The sequence below is a fragment of the Budorcas taxicolor genome, chromosome 7 (genome assembly GCF_023091745.1).
Source record: "Budorcas taxicolor isolate Tak-1 chromosome 7, Takin1.1, whole genome shotgun sequence".
Taxonomy (NCBI): domain Eukaryota; kingdom Metazoa; phylum Chordata; class Mammalia; order Artiodactyla; family Bovidae; genus Budorcas; species Budorcas taxicolor.
The window spans coordinates 93,562,778-93,578,461 of record NC_068916.1 but is presented as its reverse complement, the minus strand read 5'-3'; the positions used below and the strand labels follow the sequence as shown (position 1 = coordinate 93,578,461).

At 36.3% G+C, this 15,684-nt stretch overlaps 1 protein-coding gene across 1 annotated transcript in view; it reads left to right on the top strand.

Moving 5' to 3' along the window:
• MCTP1 (multiple C2 and transmembrane domain containing 1) overlaps window positions 1-15,684 on the top strand; it is a 557,082-nt gene that overhangs the window by 328,968 nt on the left and 212,430 nt on the right. The window contains exons 7-9 of the mRNA XM_052642765.1: window positions 3,574-3,633; window positions 9,214-9,291; window positions 15,425-15,595. Coding sequence (XP_052498725.1) covers window positions 3,574-3,633; window positions 9,214-9,291; window positions 15,425-15,595 — 309 coding nt within the window. The remainder of the gene's footprint in view (window positions 1-3,573; window positions 3,634-9,213; window positions 9,292-15,424; window positions 15,596-15,684) is intronic.

Sequence of the window (15,684 nt, the reverse complement as noted above, 5' to 3'; positions counted from 1 at the left end):
TGAATGTTTTGAGTATCATAGAATTACTGAACTAAAATAACATGCAATGTGTATAAAAGCCTCTATAATTTAAGGCCAATAAAAGATATCACTTTTAATGAGTTCAGTGGCTATTCTTGCTTGTCTGATGGCAAAGTCATTAAATCTTCCTATGATTTATCTTGTATAGAGATAAATAGAAATATTTATATATACTTGTATACATATAAATATGTTACTATTTAACATTTAATATATATAAATAGTTTCATACTTTAATATGAAGCATCATCATATTCATTTGTTGGGGAGAAATTGAGCATTTAGTTTTATTTCTCTGAGAAAAAGAATCCATCTTCTAGATTGTTTAAATTAAAATCTCATTAACTTTTAGATTAATAATAGAATTTTTTATCTTTGAGGAGAAACTTTCTTAGTATGCATTGGGTTTTTTGGAGGCAAACAAAGTAGATTTAAAAAAGATATTACCAACGGATCTTGCTTCTTTAATAAATTCAAAAACTCAACAGAAATAGTTCAACAGTTCATCATTCAGAATAACTTCAATAACTTTCCTTTTATCTGCTTGACACCTATGGGTTTTGTTCTATTTCCTTTTGTTGTTATTTTATAATTTTAGCATTTTTAAAGTGGAACTTTCCTTCACTTACTAAAGTCTTGTCTTGGCAGAGACTGAAGTGTAACTAAATATCTATAATTAAGATTTAAGACAAGTCTTCTCTGGAATTCATAATGAGTTTATTCCAGTTTTCCTGCCCTCCACAATAAAATCACCACTTTCTGTTTATTATCATAAAACAGGTGTTTCATTATTATTGTTTTTTGTTGTTATTATTATTAAAAATTCTAGTGAAAAGAAGGTCTTGGCTAATCTACTGTTAATTTTATATTCATCAGAGCTATAAATGGTGTAAGGGTCCACAGGAAAATTAACTTGTTTTATTTGAAATACACAAAGACCTAAATTTACATGAGAATGTAGGTTGTAAAATCAAATATAAATTTTAGTTGGTTAATAATGACAGAAGTAATTAAACATGACATAAAAAGCACAGCCCGGGGACTTCAGTGGATCCAAATGTGATGAGTATTTTGTTTCTCAAATTTTAACAGAGAAACCTAAGTTCTCAACCATAAAAATCCCTCCCTACCCCCACCAACTCATCAATCTCATTTTGCTCTTTGCATACTAATCACATAATTAGGTCATTGTCCCTGACGTTCATCTGGGGAAGAACAGAGAGCAGGAATTGGTGCAGTTTCAGTATTAGGTCACCTTAGACCACTTAGGCTTCCCTCATAGCTCAGTTGGTAAAGAATCTGCCTGCAATGCAGGAGACCCTGGTTCAATTCCTGGGTTGGGAAGATCTGCTGGAGAAGGGATAGGCTACCCACTCCAGTATACTTGGGCTTCCCTTGCGGTTCAGCTGGTAAAAATCCGCCTAAGTGCTTCCCTGGTGGCTCAGATGGTAAAGAATCTGCCTGCAATACAGGAGAGTCACGTTTGATCTCTGTGTTGGGAAGATCCCCTGAAGGGAATGGTTACTCACTCCAGTAGTCTTGCCTGGAGAATCCCCTGGACAGAGGAGCCTGGTGGGCCACAGTCCATAGGGTCACAAAGAGTCAGACACGACTGAGTGACTAACACTAGACCACCTAAACTTTAAATGAAGTAACAAGGTTTTTAAGTGCTAAATGGTTGTCTTAGTTGCTGTGACTGTTGAGTCTAGAGCCAAGACTTTCACATTGATCTAAGTCACCTTAACACATTTTGCATTAAGAAAAAACTCAGTGTTAGCTGAATAACTTGTTATTGACTCTGGAGAAATGATTTTTGTCAGGAGCTTCGAGAAATAATTTCTTTAATATGATATTTTAAAATTTATCCACATTTTGTTTAGCATGCTGCTTAATTAAAAGAGAGTTGGGAATCAAGGGGAAAAAAGAACTGGCAGTAGAATAGGAAAATATGCTTCTTTTCCAGAAGCTACAATAAGGATTTTTTTGACGTAAACAATACAATAGCATCAAAGAAGACTGCAATCATTTCATCTAAGGTTTGTGCTCCAATGTTCAACCAAAAGTGTATTTTGTAAGGACTTTTCTAGAAACTGATATGACAGTTTACTAAATGTGGCAGTTGAGAACCAGTGCTATAAATGTAAATAATGTGTAACTCTGCACAAGTACAAGTGAAGTTGCTCAGTCGTGTAACTCTGTAGTGATGGTCAAACCGTGTCTTAAACTCATGACTATTTCCTGATGACCTCTCAATTACTATGCTACCTAACCAAACCAGGTACAAGTAACTTAGGGAAATGTAATTGGTTTCATAAGAAATAGATTTCATGTAAAAAGCACAGGTAGAGTGCATAGATGATCTCTGATACAATTCTAGTTAAACTTATATTATTCAGATTGCTGCACACCTTAAAGTATGTTAGTTCATTATTGCTTTCTGACATAATTTCTTGGAAGGATCAAGGAATTATATTCCTTGGAAAGGAATATATATTATATTCCTTGGAAAGGAATATATATTATATTCCTTGGAAAGGAATATATATTCTTGAGCAAATGGAATTCCAAGTGACTGATGGTCGATCAAATATTTATTGAGCACCTTCTATGCATAATCAGGTATCATGTGAGGTCCTGGACCCTACCATCTTAGGTAATCATGCTAACATAAAATTGTGGAATAATCAAATAAATTACAAAACTGCTTTCTCTACGTTGGTGTCAAAGGTTGATGCTTTCCCATAACTGTCATCAGTTTCCCATAATTTTACTATAACTGTCACCCAGAGACAGGATGCTAAACATCAAAGTTTAAAGGATGTGTGCAAGTTAGATGGTCTCTTTAAAAGTGAGGAATTGTGTTCTTGATTTCCTAAAGTCAAAATTGGTTTCACTTTATAAAAGCCTGATAATTCAGCAATAAAATGTCCAATATGAATCCGTTGCCTTGTTTCCAGCTAAATAGTCATCTTTCATAGTATTCATTTATTTTTAAAATCATTTTAGGGAAGTTCCAATTAACTAAGTAATTTATATTATATATACTAAATGTTATATTGTTAAACTATGGAAATTTTAGTAAGGAATTAAGACAAATTTGACTAAGTACATGTTTATAAATAAGATTTGTGTTATTGTTATTTTAAAATGCTCTGGCAGTTTGTGACATTAAATTACCTTGTTAAGAGGAACAGATAGTATCGGATTTATTTCTGAATTTTAAAATATGTTTAAACAGTTCTACTTTCTAAAATAAAATGTTAGACTCAGATGCATTAATAAACTACTAATAAAGAGGTAAGTAGATTCTTTTAAAATTACAAAAATAATCCTTTCTAAGCTTTACTACCATTGGATTAGATAAGAGCAAGACAGTTTAATTAAAATTTTAAAAATGTGATTTATTCAAAAGAGGAAAACTTACAGTCCATAAACATCCAAAGTGTCTTTAGGATATATCATTTTAATGTTTTTACTTGTCTGAATTTTGATGAGTTAATCAAGTATGCTCAAAACATCTCAAAATTTAGCTAAATATTTGTTTATTTTTAGGAACTCTCAGAAAACGAAGTGCTTGGATCTTATTTCTCTGTGAAGTCTTTCTTTTGGAGGGTAACGTCTAAATCCTTTATATTAGTATTCTTGACTTTTGGTTCTGATTATAGTAATTTGGAAGTTCAATGTGAATTAAGAAATTCACTTTTTAAAATAGACTATTTTAAAGAGAGATGTATTCATTTGCCTTTTTTATTAACTCTTATTCTGTCATTTAGGTGGCTCTCTTATTCTTCACTTGTGAAAACTAAGAGCTTCATATGTTTAACATATTGCTTTGAAGTCAATGGGGGCCCAGATTTGTCCCAAATCCTTAACAATTAGAGGCCCACAGATCTTTCAGGAATATGCGGCATTGTCTAGAGAGTTGATAAAGATGCTTTTCCCCTTCTTAAAAAATCTTCCATCTATTTGGGGGAAATAATTCTATTACAGTGATCTTGTACTATATACACACTAGATGATGAGTGTTCTTTCTTTGGAAAGAAAACCCTATGAATTAGAAAACAGCAACTCTGCTTTTGATTTAAATTAATAAAAAAATTCCACGAAGAATTTTTTTTAATGCTGTTGCCATTTAACATTATTTACGCTTTCATGACTTAAACATAATGAGCTCTGTCATCCTTTTTCTCTGTTATAATTCTGCATTGTACAAGGCACAGCTTATTACTAATGCACTTATGGCTTCAAGAGTTTCCCTCTTGGAAAATTCATACTTGGTATGTGATTACCTAGCAATAGATATTGCAGTGAAAATGCTACTCTTGCAGGACTTTGCCATTTTCTTTTCTTGGTTCTTAAACCTGCTCATGACTGAACGCTGCGTTTCTCCTTTCACAGTTTTAAGATTTGTTGCCATGTCTCTGTGAAGCAGACGGGCAGGTCCTAGATTAAGTCATACAGTGACCTGACCAGTGAGCAAGTAAAGCCAATACCTGTTTATCTTCTGCCTCCTCCCCACACACTTCTTTTTTCAGTCTTGTATTTGCATGAGCTTATTTTAATTATTATAGCTTCTTCATTTCCTTTCAGTCTACTGATGACTGCCTTCACTGATGTTATTCTGTATTGCTGGCAAAATAATAATGTTTCCTCTTGTATGTTCATGCATTATCCATGAAGACACAGAGTGACTGTTTTTAGAATTACCGCATTACCTTAAATGGAAAATAGCTTTCGGCAAATTTTTTCTCCTTTTTCCTAAGACCCACAGTTATGGTGAATTCATACAGTTTATACCTTTGCCAGGAAAACAGAATTCAGGGGTGTTCAGTGTTTGTTCTGAATGATCATTAGGAAGACGTGCCGCAGGACCAACTCTGTAAGCACTGCTTTCTCTGGGTTTCCCTTTCAAATGACTTTCTCAGCATCTTATTTTCACTTTCTACTTCCAAATTAGCCTTCTACTTATCAGTACTTTCCATTTGGTTGTATCCATCTCTAAGTATTCTTCATTAACCTTTCTCATCTCTTAATCTGTCTGATTTTAGAATATCAAATATGCAAATTTAAAAGATAACTTTTTAATATCTGCAGTACAGTGATCTACTGTCTTTTTTCTGAGCATACACTGAGCTACAAACAAACGGAGTCATAAAAGCAGAACCTTTAGGTGTCATTTATGTTAACAGTGAGCAAACTAAGGCTCAGAGACATGGGGCCATTGCCCTGAAGTGCCTAAATGGTATGATCAGGACAAATATTTCTCTCCTTCTGAATGTCAGAGAAATAAATGTTTTGGTGAAGCCTTAAAGCAGCAGAGTTCTTTTGGGGCTGATGAATAGAGATTCAGCACATAAATAGAGCTGCCCCTTGGTTAATCTCCACTGACAGCCTTTCAAACGCTTCTTGCGTTATGTGACCCTTTTTCTATGCAGATCCTTGATCCACGAAGGGATGGATGTGTTTGAGGGCTATGATGTTGCTGTGTTTGAGGTTCCATTTTACAAAATCAGTGACCAAGTCTGCTTTGAGTGAGTGTGATCTTTCATATTCTCATTCAAAGATCACTCTTATAACTGACCTCATTGCTCTTTGTGCAAGCAATGATTGTATTCTGATGAACTTTTGAAAGAGATGTGTATGAAAAAGAGGTTTGCCATATTTTCAGACATGCAGGAATCCTAAACAGCTCAGATAAAATCTTATATGAGAGTGTATGTGTGCTTTGGGAGTTAAAAAGGAAGTGATATGAAAAAAATTGTCAGCTTATTTATTATGTAAGGATTCATACTTTGTCCAGGAGATGGTACCTGAATTACACTGAGTGAAGCTGAATCCTGCTGAGAACTGGCTCAACAATGTCATAGCTACATGCTATATCTTAATTTCCTCGAGAGCAGAATAATGGAGAGAAAATAGTGAAGTGATACGGTGATATTCTAATTTTTCCAAAAGCCTGTCATTTATAATTTATCAAAACGTGGTATCTGAGCACACAAAACATTAAGCAATGGGTATGGCAATTACCAAGTTTCTCATGAAAGGAATAAAAATATGTGAAACCAATTGGATTGCTCTAAGTCAGGATTTCATTAAAGACATTTAACTTCCCATTAAAGGATGGTAATTCAGTGAAGTTCTTTCAAATATTTAGTACATTTAAGTTTCTTTCCAGTTATTTCCACTGACTAGACATTTAGATTCTGATGACTGAGAGCTAATTGAACAATCCATCTTATCAGAGTATTACAGTGAATTAAAGAGAGATTTTAATATTGTTTAAATGGAGAAGGCTGGGCTATGCCAAGATGCCTCATATAAAAAAATGGTGAAATGGATCATAATATGAAATGAATAAAAAAAGTGCATAGAATACAGAACAATTCAGAGTTAATCAGAGAGCTAAATGTAGGGTCAAACAAGAGTTTGGTTGAAGGAAAACCCTGCAGACCAAGGAGAAGTAGTATTGAGGTATTTGCTTTGTAAAACAAGAATGTGATCCTGTGCAAAAAGTGCTTACATCCTGAACAACTCAATATATGGCATACCCAGGAAAAGTTCAGGTATTATTTCTATCAATAGGTATGATAATAATGAGCCCCTCAGGAAAAAAAATGAACTTTTAGTTAAAAACCTCAAAAAACTGTCTCTCTAAATCAAATACAAGACTCATTATTTCTTTCCCATACCACTGAAAAGAAATTTATAGATTACTTTAGCAAACCTACAAGGTTACAACTTACATGATGCTTCTATTTGTATATATTTTGAGCAAACACAGTAAAAGCTTAAGATCATTTTTTGGGGCAGGGGGACACAGTTAAGTTTAGAGAGGGTAGTTAAAACATCTGAAGTAAACAGAAATACCTTCCTGACAACATAAATTGAATCAAGAAGCAATAGACATAGGAAGGAAAGTTTACGGATAAAAACCAATGAATCTCTCAAAGGATTATAGCACCAGTGAATCATCTTCTAAGAAAAAAAGGGATCGAAGCTTTATTATTAGATGAGACACTTCAGACCAGACTGGACAAAGTGCTGGGAGGGTTTTCTGTAAAGGCAATCCTGCTTTGAGAGGGTGGATGGACCATAGAACAAATCCACTTGTTGGGCTTCATCATCCAGGTGCAATTCACTGGAATAAACTCAGCAGGAAAAGGGAAAGATAGAAAGTGCCTGTGCCTGGGGTGAGCTCATAATTGCTCCACGCTCCAAGCTTTGCAGCACAAAACAGTCATTCCAGGCTGTCATTATCTCTTCTTTGTAGTATCTTGTGGATCATTTGATTAAATAAAGTCATGTGCACCTCTGTGCTGAAAATAGAGGCAAGGGCTGTCTCCACACACAACCATTGTAAGGACACAGGCTATGTCTTTCACTCCAGTTTCATAGTATCTGGGTCTCATTTAGAAAGATTAGGTTTCACACAGGTTAAAAAAAAAATCCAGGATAACCAAAGCCAAGGATTATTTGCACACAACAGGGAGCAGGTTGGTACAACTGAGTGTCCCTTTAGCCACATGTTAAGTCTAAATAGACTTTTTTTGGTTTGCTTCTCTGTTTTAATCAGGATCTAGAATAATAGGAATTTATTATTAGTGATCCAATTTTTTAAGGAACAGATTTAGTAAACTTTATTCATGAAAATTAGAATTTAGAGATAGTCTTAATTTATATGCAAAACTCCACAACTTCACTGCCTTTTTAATGAGGCTATAATTTGTGATGGAGTGCAGCTAACTCTCCACTGCTTTTACTTAACATATGCTAGAGGTATCACCTCTTGAAATTTTTTTCTTTATTTAAGCCCTCGATTAGCCCTTCTTAATAACCTATACCCAAGGATGTATTTCATCTAAATATAAGTCAAAGTGTTTCAATAAATCCTATACAAACTAAATGCATTTTTGTGTTGAACTTATTAGACTCTGTCCAAAAATTGAGATGTAGTGGGAAAAATAAAAAATTAATTATCAGCAATTCCAAATTAAAATCTCTGCTTTGCCAATCTTTAGTCATTTGGCATTAGGTAGGGTATTTATCTGGAGAAGGCAATGGCACCCCACTCCAGTACTCTTGCCTGGAAACTCCCATGGACGGAGGAGCCTGGTAGCCTGCAGTCCATGAGGTCGTGAAGAGTCGGACACAACTGAGTGACTTCACTTTCACTTTTCAATTTCATGCATTGGAGAAGGAAATGGCAACCCACTCCAGTATTCTTGCCTGGTAGGCTGTCGTTTATGGGGTCACACAGAGTCGGACACGACTAAAGCGACTTACCAGCAGCAGCAGCGGCAGGGTATTTATCTTCTCTATTCCTCAGTTTCTGTACCTTAAAAACACTTGTCATGAAAAACAGTTGATTGTGAAAACTCCAGCACTTAATAGCTGCTCAGTACATCTTGATTTCTTTGTGTGAACTAACCTAATTCAGTCCTCCTTGTTGATATTAGTAAAGCTGATGACTCTCATCATAATACTATCCAGCTGCTCTAGAATTCATTTAACAGAAACTTTTAGCTCCGCCATGATAATTTCTTTCCATTTTTTCTTGTTCAGCTCTATCTTTTCTATCCACCTCTTGTTGGAATTGGTCTTGGTAGTGAAGGGAACTTTGGGTTTGTTTTTTTTAGCAGCAAAGACAGCAAAATAGAGTTACGTGGGGCAAAATTTCTCTTACTTTAGAAATATCTCTTTAAATATTAAAAGAGATTCACACGTGGGATACAGTTACTATGATCATAGTTATTGTGTGTCCATGCAACATTTATTCTCCTGGAACTTTATCACCATTTTGACATTGGAAAAAGTCTCCGAAAATTTGAGGCCAACAGACTTGGGGAAATTATTTTTTCTATGACTTCTCCTGCTCTACTTCTTTTCTCTGCTATACCTGTCAACAAAACCCTGAAACCACTCAAGCGGGATCTATCACCATATAATCCCTCCTTTATTTCCTTGACCATTACAGCGTAATGTTACTAAAGAAAATGGTGGCTGGAAACTGTTGTTACCCTGGCATTTGTCTTCATTGTGCTAGGAGACATTTTCTGACCGTGACTTGAGATGCAAATACATATTTCTTTCTAATGATTTTTTGCTGGAGTGATGCTAAACTCTGATTGACATGAGGTGTTGAGAGTTGCCCAAGGATTTCCCCTGTGGCTCTGATCGTTCATTTCCACCCAGACATGTGGCAGGCCTGCTCTTCCTGTCCTGGGCTTCTGCAAAGCAGAGCTTCAGAGTGCTCATTACCAAAATGCACAAGTAAGTTCAACCAGTTTGTTCATTTTTTTCTTTTCTTCTGAGCTTGCATGAGCTGTGAACTCTCATGGCTGATTTACTCTTCTAAAACCATCCCCTATCCTAGCATCTTTTATGTGTATGAAAAGGGGTGGAAATCTTGAATTCGTTTTCAAGGCATAATGTACATAAACTAATACTCTGTTTAAATGCCAGCTCGCTAATTCTAAAAGCTTACTTACATGTCATTGACTAATTACTTTAGACTTTGAAATTTACATTGTCACCTGGTATCTTGATATTCTTTATTAAATATGAACTTGGATGGATATTCCTTATAAGAATGGATCTCCAACTTCATTGTACAGAAGAATCACATGGTGCGTATGTAGGAAAAACACATGAAGCGCTGCCCAAAAGAACTGAATCACATCCAAGAGGATCAGGGCTGGTGATTTCAACAAATTGCCCACAAAATCTTTGGCATGACTGCTTTAAAGGTTCAAAGAGTACGTCTTCCTTTTATGGAACTGGTGCTTTGCTTCAAAGCTGGGTTGGTTTTCCTTTTTGTTCTTCCTTCCTTTTTGCTTTCCCTCCTCTAATAGAGTCCTATTTCAATAAGGATGTAGTTGAAAACATTATCTTAGATGATAAGAACCCACTGTAATATGTTGGTTTTACTGAGAGGTTTCTTAGATGTATTTAACATTCCTTGTCCTTTAGGTGCTCAATGAGTAATTTTTGGTTGACTGGTTATCAATCATTCAGTTAGTATGTATTATTTAGATATATCCTATTAGAACAATCATTAGCAAAGGAAGTAATAAATGAACCATATAATTTCTCAGGGACCTCCCACTTTTCTCTTTAAATGCTCCAAATATCCAGACCAATGTGCTTTCCTAATCGGTGATTTTAGAAGCAGGACTAAAGAAGGACTTCAGTTAGCATTTATAGCATCCATGTCAGAGAATGGATGTCTGCAATTATAGTAATGAATAGTAGTTGTTAGAATATAGGAGAATCCCAATGCACATGTACCTTGGAACTTTTAAAATGGGAGGGGGCTGTTCTCATACTTCAGTGTGCATCAGAACCCCTCCAGTGAGGACTGGTTACACCAGAGCAATGGGCCTCACCCCCAGAGCTGATGGCTCCATTGTTCTGGGAAGGAACTAAGGAATCTGAGTTTCTAACACCTGGGTGACACTGATGCCATTGGTCTGTGGACCACACTTGGAGAACTTTGCTGTATGGAAGAAGGAAGCTTAAAACAGAGAAGCAAATGATTCAGAGGCTACCACGGGGAGTATTAAAGCTACTGCTTTTAAAAATTTTGCTTGTTTTAGTTGTAGCTTTCCAGTTGTTCCCCAGTGAACAAAGTTCCCCTGAAACTTTGATGTAAAAAGTCAACAAAACTGTCTTAAGTGGATAAAACCTTTGTTTATGGAATGACTTTTTACCATTCAGGCCCCCAGCACACCCCCCTGACCACCCCCATCAGACACACAGAGAGTGGTGCTCTTAGTCCATCAGGGCCTGGTGTACTGTCTAGAATCCATAGGTAAGAAAACTGAGGTCCAGAGAGGGAGGAATGTGCCCAAGTCACATAGTCAGAAATTGCTAGGATGATGCAAGTAGCCACTTGTGCTAAGCCCTTGTCTCTTTTCCTACTAGTAGCCTAAGTTTAAATTCTTAAAGAGGTGGGAATACCAGAGCTCTCACCTGCCTCCTGAGAAACCTGTATGCAGGTCAAGAAGCAACAATTAGAACTGGACATGGAACAATGGACTGGTTTGGTATTGGGAAAGGAGTACATCAAGGCTGTATATTGTCACCCTGCTTATTTAACTTTTATGCAGAGTACATCATGAGAAATGCCGTGCTGGATGAAGCACAAGCTGGAATCAAGATTGCTGGGAGAAATATCAGTAACCTCAGATACACAGATGACACCACCCTTATGGCAGAAAGTGAACAAGAACTAAAGAGCCTCTTGATGAAGGTGAAAGAGTAGAGTGAAAAAGCTGGCTTAAAGCTCAACTTTCAAAAAATAAGATCATGACATCCAGTCCCATCACTTTGTGGCAAATAGATGTGGAAATAATGGAAACAGTGACAAACTTTATTTTCATGGGCTCCAAAATCACTACAGATGGTCAATGCAGCCATAAAATTTAAAGACACTTGCTCCTTGGAAGAAAAGCAATGACAAACCTAGATAGCGTAGTAAAAAGCAGAGACATTTTAATACATGCCAACAAAGTTCTGTATAGTCAAAGCCATGATTTTTCCAGGAATCATGTATGCATGTGAAAGTTAGACCATAAAGAAGGCTGAGTGCCAAAGAACTGATACTTTTGAACTGTGGTGTTGGAGAAGACTTGTGAGAGTCCCTTGGACTGCAAGGAAATCAAACCAGTCAATCCTAAAGGAAATCAATACTGAATATTCTTTGGAAGGACTAATGCTAAAGCTCCAATACTTTGACCACCTGATGAAAAGAGCTGACTCATTGAAAAAGACCCTGTTGCTGGGAAAGACTGAAAGCAGGAGGAGAAGGGGATGACAGAGGATGAGATGGTTGGATGGTATCACTGACTCAATGGACATGAGTTTGAGCAAGCTCCGGGAGATGGTGAAGGAACAGGGAAGCCTGGTGTGCTGCAGTCTATGGGGTCACAAAGAGTCAGACATGACTGAGCGACTGAACAACAACAAAGCCTAAGTTTATATCTTCCCTCTTTACCTTGTAATTTTATTTCAAGTTCCTATTATGCAAATATAGGCTAAATATTTACCTGTTGTGTGACTCTGTGTGCATAGTTGCTTAGTCAGGCCCAACTCTTGCAACCTCATGGACTGTTGCCCGCCAGGCTCCTTTGTCCGTGGGATTCTCCAGGCAAGGTTACTGGAGTGGGTTGCCATTTCCTGCTCCAGGAAATCTTCCTGACCCAGGAATCAAAGCCGGGTCTCCTGCGTTGCAGGCAGACTCTTTACTGACTGAGCTATGAGGGAAGCCCCTTTATGACTATGCAGTTAGTCAAATCACAGCTAAATTACAAAGTCTCTATTTAGAAAATAACCATTTAACAAAATAAATATTGAAAAAAATCACTTTAAAAATGATATTAGGTTAGTATGTCTTTAGACCTTCCCCCTTTGTTTTCCTTTTAGCTTTTTATACAGGTCGCTTTAATTTGCACATTCATTAGCCCCGTTTTTGTTAAGAAATTGTCTCCCTCCTCTATCCCTTAGCTTCTCAAGTCATTTTGGGAATGTTCCTCCAGGTTATAGAAGTGCATTTGCTAACAACTAGTGGCACTATGGAGAAGGCAATGGCACCCCACTCCAGTACTCTTGCCTGGAAAATCCCATGGATGGAGGAGCCTGGAAGGCTGCAGTCCATGGGGTCACTAAGGGTCGGACACGACTGAGCGACTTCACTTTCACTTTTCACTTTCATGCATTGGAGAAGGAAATGGCAACCCACTCCAGTGTTCTTGCCTGGAGAATCCCAGGGACGGTGGAGCCTGGTGGGCTGCTGTCTCTGGGGTCGCACAGAGTCGGACACAACTGAAGTGATTTTGCAGCAGTGGCACTAGGTAAAGCCTCCATGAAGTTGATTCTGTTTTTCTGAAAGCATGAAGAATTCTATGGAAAGCATTCCTTTTCATCTTAAAAGATTCGTGTTCTCATGTCAAGAGGAGCATGCAAGAAAGTGTTTCAGACATAGTACCATTTAAGAACCTAACTTAACATTGCTAACCAGAGTTGCTTTGTAACCTGGATTGTACCCAACTGTTATTTGACGACCGCAGCGTATGACTTGTGCTGCTAGAGTGTGTACAAAATGTCCTAAGAATATCCATCTGCAAGCTGGAACATTGTAAGTATGAATACATGTGCTTATACGGCAGAGAAGTAGAAGGCGATGTCATGTATTAGCCATGTAGGAAAACATAGACTGGAATGTTGTTTCAAATGTAATCAACTCACCTTTACTGGAGAGCACCAATTAGTAACTATATTTAAATCATGATTACTTTTAAACCTTGGGGAGAGTCTCTGCCCTAATGACAAATATTGGAAGAAGCTCAGAAATAAAGGTCAGAAATACTGGCTCTAGTCACATATCCATCATTTATTAGGCCAACCACTCTGAGCCTCAAATCCCTCATCAGTAAAATGAAAATAGCCGTACTTGCCTTTCTGCTTCATAGACTCTTAGTGGAAACCAAAGTATATAATGTATATATATGCACTTTCAAATTCTGAAGCTCTATATAAATAAATAGTTTTTAACTGCTTGGTCTTTGCTAAGATAACTGTTTCTTCTTACTTGCCAAAAGTTTGTTTCCTTCTTTGCTACTAATACTGCTTAACAAAAATTTCAGTCCCCGAGTTGACAACTTGATTCTTTAGAGTCTGCTGTGGTCTCAGTAGCAGCAGAAATAGATAGATAGATAGGTAGACAGACAGGCAGACAGATACTGAAATCGATTGCTGCACTATATAAAATAAGTAGCATGAAATCATAGAATAAAAGAAAACTTGAAGATTATTTGGTGCAGTGAATTCTGAACAATTATTTTAATCTGAGAAATCCTTGGTTCAAAGAAAATCGATGAGGTAACCCTATGGGTAAATCAGATGGGAGCAGAGGGGCTTCACTGAGGTGGACTATGGAGTCCTGTGGAAGGTACAGGTGCTCCATGTAACCTCGATTTCTCTTCAGAACACAGGTGACATTGCTCCTGGGCTCATGGAGGTGAGGGATGTGTAGGCAAAGCCTTGCATTGATATTAATAAGGCAGAGTTGTTCAAACTTTACTGGTACAATGTGATTTAGAAAGATTTCCATGGAAATGTTCAAATATTAAAAGTATTATCTTTTGAAGAATGTAGTTTTCATTTTCCCAATAAGCATCCTAAAATGCATGACTTTTGATGATAGATAAAAATGGCTATGGCATTGCTGTGGTATAGGAAAAAAGTAAGAATTCAGAGTGAGAGGGGGAATTATAAAAAATAGACTATAACTTTAATGTAGAAGGAATTAGACCAGAAATAGAGATAATCCATAATTTAGTGTAGTACTTTGAGATTGGAAGAAACATTGAATTTCTTCATGAAATGACTATAAGTGAAGAAAATGTGCTTAACAACATGAAAAATATAGCAATTTTTATGAGACTTCTTGGTTTTGAATCCAGATTGAAAAGGTCTTTAATATTTTAGCTACTTTTTCTGGTTTGTTTTATATGCTGTTTAGTTCAAAGAGATTATGTGGCCATTTTTAGATTTGCTGATTTTTAAAAATTTTGAATTTGTCCACTGATTTGAATATTGTCTTAGAACTGAGCAACTGAAAATTATTAAAGAAAGTGTTCAAATACTAAAGTGATAAATAAATCCAGAAACATATACCTGCCAATATAAATCACATAAGTAATTTTAAAATTTTGTAAGAAAAGTTTCAGGCATAAGCAAGACATCTTAGGAGGAATATTGAGTTTATTCTGTTCTATTATACCTTAGTTTTTTAGTGAGCTGAAACTCAGTTATTTTCTCTTGTAGAAATAAAAAAGCTTCTAAATTGCTTGAATAGAACTTAAAACTAATCTTAGAACTAAAAACCACCTGTAAAATCCTTTTGTAAGATGAGAAAAAGATTTTAAAAATCATTACTGACAATTGCTAGCTGTGTTTATTATGATTTGTAATAATGAAAACTTTGAAGCGGCTGAGACAGAAAAAAACTGCCTCCAATTAAAAATTACATATCACAGTGTGGGTGAGGCCTTTTATATTTATATATTTGTACATATTTAAACACAAGCATATTTGACACGTGCAAATATTCTTCAATAGTCTTCAAGCATCTGCTTGTAATTCTGAGTTGAAAACTAAACTTTATTTTGAGTACACATCTCTTTTACACAGCAACCTTAAATTTATGAGATGATCGTTTCATCAGTATTGATTATATAATTATTAAATAATTAATAATCTATTAATTATTTTTAATTTCAAAAGCCTGTAACTGCCTATTTTTTATTTTTGAAAAACTATAGCAACAGAGGAAAGGGTCATGCCAAATGTGGTGTTTTGGTTTAAAGCACAATAAGCTAATTCTGTTTTCCTTCACCACAAGTTCCAGACTCAAAGTTTACGTCTGTCAGACGTACACAGAAAATCACACCTGTGGAGAGGAATCGTCAGCATCACATTGATTGAAGGGCGAGACCTCAAGGCGATGGATTCAAACGGGTTGAGTGACCCCTATGTGAAGTTCCGACTTGGGCATCAAAAGTACAAGAGCAAGGTGACCTATCTCTTTTGTGTTCCCGTCAGTGCTTGGAAGGCAGTGGTTGGTTAATAGCCACATTCTTTGAGACATGAGAACACTGGGCA